Source organism: Rhincodon typus, chromosome 1 (genome assembly GCF_021869965.1).
Source record: "Rhincodon typus isolate 14 chromosome 1, sRhiTyp1.1, whole genome shotgun sequence".
Classification (NCBI taxonomy): domain Eukaryota; kingdom Metazoa; phylum Chordata; class Chondrichthyes; order Orectolobiformes; family Rhincodontidae; genus Rhincodon; species Rhincodon typus.
Window position 1 is genome coordinate 132525905 of NC_063332.1, and position 10475 is coordinate 132536379.

The 10475-nt window shown below is 41.8% G+C and overlaps 1 protein-coding gene across 2 annotated transcripts in view; it reads right to left on the reverse strand.

Moving 5' to 3' along the window:
* prmt9 (protein arginine methyltransferase 9) overlaps window positions 1-5526 on the reverse strand; it is a 104199-nt gene extending 98673 nt beyond the window's left edge. The window contains exon 1 of one of the 2 annotated variants that reach the window (XM_020535125.2): window positions 5293-5526. In XM_020535125.2, the coding sequence (XP_020390714.1) occupies window positions 5293-5451 (159 nt within the window). In that variant the 5' untranslated portion in view covers window positions 5452-5526. The remainder of the gene's footprint in view (window positions 1-5292) is intronic. The other variant, XM_048597347.1, reaches the window with a different exon arrangement.
* Window positions 5527-10475: the final 4949 nt, after the last annotated feature.

Sequence of the window (10475 nt, forward strand, 5' to 3'; positions counted from 1 at the left end):
ACCCTTCTTCTGAAGAAGGGTCCTGACCCGAAACGTCAGCTTTCCTGCTTCTCTGATGCTGCTTGGCCTGCTGTGTTCATTCAGCTCTACACCTTGTTATCTCAGATTCTCCAGCATCGGCAGTTCCTACTATCTACACAATAGCAGTACTGTTTTGCATACTTGAAGCAAAATGCATTAAATTAGCAACTTTAATTTCATCTTTCCCATGAAACATCATTAAATAACAATAATAAAAAGTAAAGATAAGAATAAAGGAAATAGGGATGTCCAAAATCTACAAAATATTAGCAGTGGCTATTTAATCAGATGTTTTGCTATACATGTGACTTCAATCCTACACCAATGTGGTGATTTATCCTTCTGCCCTTTTTAGGGCAACTAACGATTGAAAATGAATGCCTTTTGTCAGCGAGGATTACATCTGGAGAAGCATGAATAAAAATTAATTACAGCCCAAATATACTATCAGAAGTGTGGGACACAATTGTTACCATTCAGTTAATCATTGGTGCATGTGCAGTATATAAACAATAGAAAAATGAAATTAGATTCAATGCATTAAAATATGATTAATTCCTGAAGTTATCAGTCATTAATTACGTTTTTAAAACTGTACTGCAAAAGACTTCAAATCCAGTTGTAGATTAGACAGAGGAGACATACACTAAGTGTGGGGGAGGTGCTGGCATATTGGTAATGGCACCAGACTAGCAGACCCAAGATCAGGCTTATGTTCTGGGGACATAGGTTCGAATTTCACCAGGGCAGATGGTGAAGTTTGAATTGAATTAATAAAGATAACCTAATGATGACCATGAAACATTTGTCATAAAAACTTATTTGATTGAAATGTCCTTTAGGGAAGAAAATCTGCTGCTCTTATCTGGTATGGTCTATATGTGACTTCAGACCCACAGCAATGTGGTTGACTCAAATGCCCTCTGATATGACCTAGCAAGCCACTCTGATCAAAGGTAAGTATGGATATGCAACAAATGCTGGACTTGTCAATGACACCCCCTACACCCAATGAACAAACTAAGAAAAAAAAACATTCATAAGTTATGACGATTAATCTTGAAATGAAAACAGAAGTCATTTGTTATCTTGTTTTTAAATCTGAATTGTCATTAGGAGAATGGCTGCATGTTCCACCAAGTAATTGTTACAGCAGCAAGTACAACAATAACAATGGTTAAAGTATGAAGGGCAAGAAGCATCAGAGGAGGCCTACAAGGGGCTAAACCAGGAAGTGCTGAGGATCTGAACAAGATTTCAACTAGGTCAGACTGTGATAGAAGGAGCTAGAGAAAAAAAAAAGGCTGATAGATTCCAGCTGAAAAGTATTATAAACATGTTGTTAAAACATTACCCACTAAATATAATGCGTACTACTAAGAGCCACCATCACAGTGATAAAATTATGGTAGACAGAACAAATGCAGTAATAGTAAATATATGTAGTTGAATTTACATAACATACAGGATATTCCCATGGGGGGTGCACTTTTATTTTTTCCCACGACCAACATATCACTTCAGTGCCCTTGAGCATAAACAGCGGTTTCAAATTCTTTCCAACTTATGGGACGTTAGCTTTAAGACACAAACAGCTAAATTAAATCAGGACTCCACATCAGTTACTGATTTCCAGCTTTGCAGCTACTCAGCAGCTTTGCAAAAGGCACAGCCAAGAGGAGACTGCAAGAGGCATAACATTCCATTTGCCTTTTTAATTATTTTCTCTACCTGTTAGTGACATTTCAAATGATTTGTGTACCTGCACTTCCGAGTTTCGACAGACTTCCACAGAGTCTAAATTTGCACTATTTAAAGTGAGTTCTCTGTTCTATCCTTTTTAAGTCCAAAGACCTTAGGTTTTCCTGCACTAATATCCATTTGCCACAGTTTTGCCCATTTAATTCATCTGTCAACATCTGTTTGCAATTTTATAATGCCATCTCCATTGATTAATGTGACCTACCTTTGTGTCATCTGCATATTTAGTTATATGGCCTTCTATCATATCAAAATTAATCATAAGTTCAGTCATTAATTAATTTAACAAATAGTGGAGGCTCTAACATATTGCTTTGCAGAACATCACTAATCACATCTGTCAGTCACAATCCCTACGCCTCATAAAACTTAGTCTGTATCTTCTTCTGCTTGGCCAATTTCCTAACAAAGTTGATAATTTGCATCAATTCCAGGAATTTCAAGTTTAGCTAAGAGACTGTGCTGAGGAACTTTATCGAAAACCTTCAGAAATTCTATTTAAATAACCAGAGACAATTCTCTGTCCACTTCTTCAATCACATCTTCAAAAATGGTTCAATCAGTTTAGCTAGGAATGGCTTACCCTTTACAAAGCCACAACTGGAAATTTCAAGGTGTCCAGTCACCCTATTATTAATTATAGACCTGAGTATTTTATTGACAACAGATGTGAAGTTAAATGGTCTCTAATTTCCTGGCTTCCAACGATCACCTTTATTCTATACTAAATTAACATGCACAGTTTTCCTATCCAAAGGAACCATTCCCAAACCAAGAACTGGGGAAGCTTTATAATTAGGACTTCTGCAATGTTCCCAGAAGACCTAAAGCTGACCCAAAGGAACAATAATGTATCAACATCAAGTTGTCAGCAACTAGAATGCACAGCCAAAAAAGTGGAAGGAGCTGATTCAGTGTCTATGTTGGGCAAAAACAATTTACACAACTATGTGGAAAAAGCCAAAGAGTGAGAATAACTGTTTCTCTGTCTGTAGAAGCTGCCAAACCCAAGTTTCTCCAGCACTTTGTTTTTGAGTGAAAATAATTGGACTGCTTTTTCAAAAAGCTGGTACAGGTATGATGGGATCAATAGCTTCTTCCCATACTGCATCATGGGATGCAGTCCCAGAAAGGTTCACACAAGTGGAGAATGAATGAGATTAGTATACCATGGACATATTCACACACAACATCATTTGTGAAGTCGATTAGGAACATATCAGTATGAGGCAGGGCTAGAAACCTGTTTAGAAGGTACAAATATGGATTTGCACAAAGGTGGGCACAGATTTAGGAAGCGACTTTCAAGGACCTTGAAAGGGACACATTAGGAAAAGAGGGAAGAATATGTTTTTTGAAGTTGCACACATTCATCAAGATAAAATAAACCACTGATGGAAACGAATATTCTTCTTCCACTTTGCTTCCAAGTTAGCTATATGATAGAAGTTTTATTGCAGTATGGTAACAGAGCAGTGTAAAGGGTTAGAAAGGCTTAGAGGAAGCACATTCTGTTTAAATCAATTGTTGAGGATATCCAACAATATTTGAAAGAAAAACTAGACGACAACTACTATATGACAGTTTTCAAAGAACTGACAAAGGTTGATGGAGTTCCACCTTGTAAAAATGTGGATTTCGTTATTTCATGAAACAAGAGTAGCTGGGACAATCAAATAAATGTAAGGGAACCTACAGTAACATGCAAGAGAATAGGGAAGAGACTAATGCTGTTAGGTAGGTTAAAAAGAATGCACACTACATAAATGGCCTGATTGGTTGGACTAAACAGCCTTTTTTTTGCATATCACATGTCATTCTATATTATTCCAGATGTCATCTCTGAACTACTTCAAAGATGTCACTGGCAATCAGCTGCCCTTCTGCTAAAAATTATCCATTCAGCTCTAATTGTAAAACTGGATGAGACTTAGAATCATAGAATCCCTACAGTATGGCAGCAGGCCATTCAGTCCACCACATTTACACCACCCCTTTGAACAGCATCCTACCCAGACCCATCCCCCAACCCAATCTCTGTAATCTACCTAGCCTGAACACTAGGGCAATTTATCATGGCCAATCCACCTAACCTGAACATCTCTGGACCATGGGAGGAAACCAGAGCACCCAGAGACACCCCACAGAGACATGGGAAGAATGTGCAAATTCCACACAGACAGTCTCTAGAGTAGAATCGAACCCGGGTTTTTGGCACTATGAGGCAGCAGTGCTAACCACTGAGCCACCATGCTGACTTAAGCATGTGTAACTGGGAAAATACTAGATCAGCAAAAATGCAGTAAAGAATCACAGAGGTCTACGGCACAGAAAAAGGCCCTTCCGCCCATTAAGTCTGTACCAGTCAAAAACAAGCACCTAACCATTCTAATCTCATTTTCCAACAGTACAGTGTACTCTCCACAGCTGTCAGTACCAAGTGACCCAGAATTGCCCAAAGTCTAATGTGAAGCTTGGTATTCACAATTCTGTCCCCCAGATTCAAAACAAAACATTAATTGTGATCAAAGTACTTCACAGTGGGTTTTACAAGTCAGGAAAACTTTATAAAATACAAAACTGCCGATACTGTATTTGGGAAATGTCCCTAGTGATCGGAAAAAAGGTATGGGTTGTCTGACAAATATAAATTTCAAAGCTGATATTCTTCTGATATGTTGAGACTTGAAGAGATTCTCAAATGTTAATTTTCATACCCTATTTGACTTCACCACAATCTAAAGAACTCACTGCTCCATAAAACGATTTTTGAAAGACAAATCAACATAAATAAAATAGTGCAGATGCAGAAAATGTGAAATAAGTGCTGAAAATATCCTCTCAATGGATCCGTGCAGAGGTTACTGTCAACTAGCTATAGCATTTACAATTGAAATTAGGTTAAATGGACCTTCTGAACTAAACTGGGTAATTGCAGATAAGTGATGGTCACCAGAACTGATAATAGCTCAGGCAGTTTTAGGGGTTATGGGTGTTCAGTCGATGAGATGGCAAGTGTTTGTTCAGAACAGTGACAACAGCGTCCATTCTGGCCAAGGTACACTGGAGACCTGTCCCTGAGAATGGAAGGCAATGGCAAACGACCACGAACAACATTTTGCCAACAGCCCAGGAGAAAGCATCATCAGACAGCAAGCTGAGGAGCTGCCTGAAAGGAGGGCGCACACAATAGTAGAAAAAAAATCCAAGATAATAGATGTAGTTAGACGTATTGGGATTCCACGTCTTTCAATACAATTGCAATCCCCATAACGTCAGTAAAAGTGACATTGTATTTTTAACCAATTTGACTTATTCAATCTCTAACCAGTGGTCCTGACGATACTTTTTCGAAGGTGAAATGCCAGCATAACAGGTTGTGAAAAGAGGCAGGCCAATGTCGCCAGAAGTTGATGGAGCAGAGGCAGCGTCGGCCCACGTCCACGGGACTAGGCCTAGAGCCTGAGGCTGTAGGATCTGGCGTCCCGCCCGATCCACTCGCGGACTCACCCTGATGATGTCTTTCAGCTCCGGTGCCAGGTTGAGCAGCAGCAGGTAATGGGCGAACGCGGTGCCGAAATCCTCCCGCTCCAGGTAATCCTGGGCGCTCTGCAGGGAGCGGTAAACCAGGCGAACCCGGCCCCGGCGCCCAGTCCTCTGAGCCGACATCGAGAGCGGCGGTGGGGGGAGTCCTGGCAAACGGCGGAAGCGGCTCGAGCACCGGATCCCCGCCCACCCGGCACGCGCCGCGTCACCCCCCCGTCCACACACACACACACACACACACACACACTCTCCTGTCCCCACCTCCGACTCACCCACACGCACACACCCCCTCCCTCCTTCCCCCCCCCCCCCCACGCACAACCTCCTACCCCAGGACCCTCCTACCCCAAGACCCACGCACACACCCCTACCCCAAGACCCACACACACTCCCTCCTATCCCCACCCCCACCCCCAGACACCCACACACACTCCTACTGCCACACACTCTCCTGCCCCGACGTCCAGATCCACAACACACACTCTCCTATCCCCACCCCAGGATTTGCACATGCTCCTACCCTAACCCCAGACACACGCACACACGCTCCTACCCCCACATGCATATTCCTACCCCCCGCACGTGTACACGCACTCCTAACCACCCCAATTCACTCGCACATTTCTGAATACCCCCAACACACACACATAATACTCCTAACCTTCCTGAAAACAAACACACTGCTAACGCACGCCCAACACATGCCCACACATACTCCTAAATACCCCCAACACATCATACACACTCCTAACCCCGCCAGACACACAAATACACACTCCTAACCCCTCCAGACTGTCACTGTCCTAACTACCTTCCCAAACGCACAGGCACTCTCCCAGCACCTCACCCCAGACACACACACATCCTCCCTCACAAATAATATATACACACCCAAATCCTACCCCATACAGACCTCTCCCCCACGCACCAACATCAACCCCCATCCAACATGTTCTCAGCCCTCCCACACATACACACCCCACACACCCTTCACAATACTTCTCCCCTACCTGCAACTTCCCACATCCAGCCGCAACTCCCCAACCACATGCACACACACTTCTCACATACGTCTCCCCCCACACCCCATACACACATCCCTCATTTTCCTTAGACACACAGATCCCCCCCAACCCCTCCCCTGCACACTCACACATCCCTTGCCTACGTACACATATACACACACATACCCTAAAATTTCCACCTCTTTCCCTCCATGATTCTCTCAAATTACAAACTTGAGCTCTGACTTTCAGAGTTGGAATGGTGACAGGAAAGCTGACGTTTCAGGTCTGGACCCTTTTTCAGAAATGGGCTTTCCTGCTTCTCTGATGCTGCTTGGCCTGCTGTGTTCATCCAGCTCTACACCTTGTTATCTCAGATTCTCCAGCATCGGCAGTTCCCACTATCTCTGAATCACATTTATAGAGGTGGTCACACCTCCGCTTAAGGGCCTGGAGGGGATGACTCTCTCTCCCACACAGACACACACTCCTCTCTCGCTCTCTCTCTTCACCTCCCCCCACACAGACACGCACACACATACACATGTGAATCTATGGCTTGAATTTGTATTTGCAGATACATTCTATTTTGGTCAAAAAGCACACAATTTATAGATAGTGGGTCAATGTGGCGTTTCATAAATTCCTACTTTAGAAATACAACCAGTCTAACTCCAAACCAAAACACAAACAGATTCTGAACAAGGTCTCACACCTATCAAGAGTCACACAGGTGACACTTTGACAGCAGGTTGCCCTCATTGGACAGCCAAAACAGGAAGTGGAACAATGGTTAAAATCACTGAATTCATCCTGCAAGAAATTAACTTAACTCTACAGTTTCCTGCCAGGAATCCACTCAGATATACCAACTCCACCATCTCATATATTGGGGAAAAAGGCCAGATTTTCTCAAAGTTGGGCCAATTGTAGAGTAGAAAAGTGAATGTGAAAAGGGTAGATATGGACGGAAGTGTCATGATTTGAAGTTTTTGTGTTAAATTCCTACCCTATATAAAGATGAAAAAAGTCAGGTAAAAGCTGTCGGAGTAAGAAAAACATGTTTTGGGGAAAATATCACTATGTATCCCAATGGTTTCAATAGAGTTCTTCACTGACATTTTTCAAGGACAACAAATGCCCTTATGAATGCTTGGCTGAATTTCTAAAACAAACTACAAAAATATTATCTCAGCACAGGTGTAAGACTGAGTTCACATTTTGATTTACATATGAAAAAGGCTAACAAGATTTAACTGTCTTTATGGTCACTGAATTTAAGTTATTTTTATAATAGATTGAACACTTGGAATTTAAAAATCCTGTAATGGGTTTCATGAATGGTACATTATTTCAGTATTAATTCTGTATGACTGAGTTCCATTAAATGTTAGAAGTTTTTATTTCCATTTCCAAATAGATCCTGAGGTCTACCAATAACAGATACTAGATTAAAAGCTATGGAGGTGGCATGAATTGGAACAGAAGGGACACAGAGGGTATGAGAAGTCTTGGGGCTAGATGTAAGAGGTGAAGGATAGAGTACTTAAAACTACTGGGATAAGTCTCTTCTAACCATTCACCCAACAGCTTTGTCACCCAGAATTTTTTTCTGGGTTCAAGCAAAGGCCACCAATGCAGGTTACCTGGTCATTATTTCATTGCTGCTTGTGTGACCTGGCTGTGCTTCCTGCATTGCAACCTGACTACACTTCAAGAGTATGAATTTACTATGAAGCACTTTGAAACATTTTGGGTAAAGAAAGGTCATTTCTAAAAGCAAATTCATAGCTTTGTTTTCCTAAGTACATACTGGGTGGTCTTAATTAACGTATTCTATTTAATTGAGGATACCCAATCCTGTGTTATCGCCTTCCTACACACCACTAGTTTTGGGATTATTGTTGAATAATAAACTGAACAGAGGTATGATTCTAGTTACTGTTGAGTCCTCCAGCATAGCTGCTATAACCAAGAATGTGGTCAGAGTAGAGTCCCAGTCGTTCCACCTGACTTGCCTAAGCATTTTGCGATGTAACCAACAGAGATCAGTGTCCCACTCATCCTTAGTTCAATCTTTCCAGTGTTAGATCCTGATCTAATTGCTGTACCTCTTCCTCTGTACCCTTTAACTGACTTTCACCAATCCCTTGAAAAATAATCTGAGCTTTAATTTAGTATCCTATCTGAAATAACTCCACAAAGGCCAGTATCTTGTCACCAAGTTGAGGGTGGCATGGTGGCTCAGTGGTTAGCAGTGCTGCCTCACAGTGAAAGGGACCCAGGTTTGATTTCAGCTTCGGGTGACTGTCTGTATGGTGTTTGCATGTTCTTCCTGTGTCTGTATAGGTTTCTGCCAGGTGCTCTGATTTCTTCCCACAGTCCAAAGGTGTGCAAGTTGGCTGGATTGGCCATGCTAAATTACCCATAGTGTTCAGGGTTAGGTGCATTAGCCGTGGGAAATGCAGGGTGACAGGGATAGAGTGGGGGATGTGTCTGGGTGCGATGCTCTTCGGAGGGTTGGTGGAGACTTGTTGGGATGAATGGCAAGTTTCTAGACTGCGTGGATTCTGTACAAAAGTCACCCTTTATTTATACGTGCATAGTACGTGACATTGACACAGCAAGCTTACAGCCTGCTCGTACAGTGAGCAGAAACCCTGACACTTCTATTCTCATCTGTCAGCCAGGGCTCCCAGATTAACAGCCCCAATGAGGGAGCTCATATTCTATGAGGTCCGCCTGGCTCACCTCATTACAGTCAATGGACCAGCCATCCTTTCATCTCCCATAAGATTTCTTTTTATATTTCAAATTGGCCCTCTGCTGTCTTTGACTTTACATTTACATTTTTATAAAATTCTTTGCCATCTATTTTTGTTTCCTGTCAATCTTCCTTTAAACCACCATTTTCATTACTCTTCTGATCTTAAGTTCAGCTTTTGCTGTATCCCTTACATTGTGGAAATGTGTCTGCTCATTTCCTTTGGCTTGTGCACTGTCCTACTTTCCAGCTTTTCTTTCAAATACAGCAAACATTTTATGGTGCCTATGGGACAAGGAGTATGTAGTTGATCAAATATTCTGGATAATTAAAAGGTCCACATTATCATTGTGAAAAAACGCACTAAGTAATAGAAACGTAATGCAGGGGGTGTACACATCACTGTTATACTTAATTTATAACATAAATCACTTAAATAGTAATGCAACTTTGCCTTAAATAAAACTCACTGGCAAACAGCTTTCTGACATGTACCCTTAACTGACTACTTGGGGAAACACAGCAGATCGTGGTATTTGAGGAGCAATTGACTCAAAATTTAATCAACTTTTGATATTTTGTGTGGCTATTCGATTAAACAAGTATATTTACATTGAGATAAACAAATTTTAAAGGTCTATAATATTTGGACAGAATAATACAGTAAACTTTGGGGTATTTGAGGTATATAATTTTTGACATTTTATTGGGGGTTCTGGTTCATAAGATGCCAGTTAAAACAAAGTTTGCTGTATATCCAAATACATCAACGCACAATTCTTCCGGCACGCGAGACAAACCATCCCATGAGATAATGAGAGCTGAAATACAGAATTTACTTCCTATTTTTCTCTGCTGTCACTCTGCTTCATCATTCAGATGTTGGGACTCAAAGTGTGATGCATCTCAATAGACAAGCTGTTCTCATTCTGAAGCATCTCAGCAAGCTCCTCCCAGTCATTAAGGTCAATACCACTGCACTTCATGGAGAGGTCTGGAGTGTCTTGAACCATTTTCTTTGTTCACCCCTAAAATTTATTCAGCTATTTCAGAGTTGAGAGACCAGGAACTGGCAGGGGGAAAAGTATTCAACCATCTAGACATAATGTTCAGTCCTACAAAAGTAGGAGGATGTATTGCAGGCATTGCTGGTAGATTTTCTCCAGCCCTGTTGTGTGTTGCTGATACACAGTCCAAATCTGTACAGTGCAGGTCCGTGATGATGACTCTGGCTCTGTACATGAACACTTTTGTTGTCAAATGCTCTCTGCCTACTTTGTAGAAGCCTGCCAGGCACAACTGATCCGGTATTGGTAACACAGCGTGGAACTGGAGGAACACAGCAGGCCAGGCAGCATCAGAGGAGCAGGAAAGCTGAT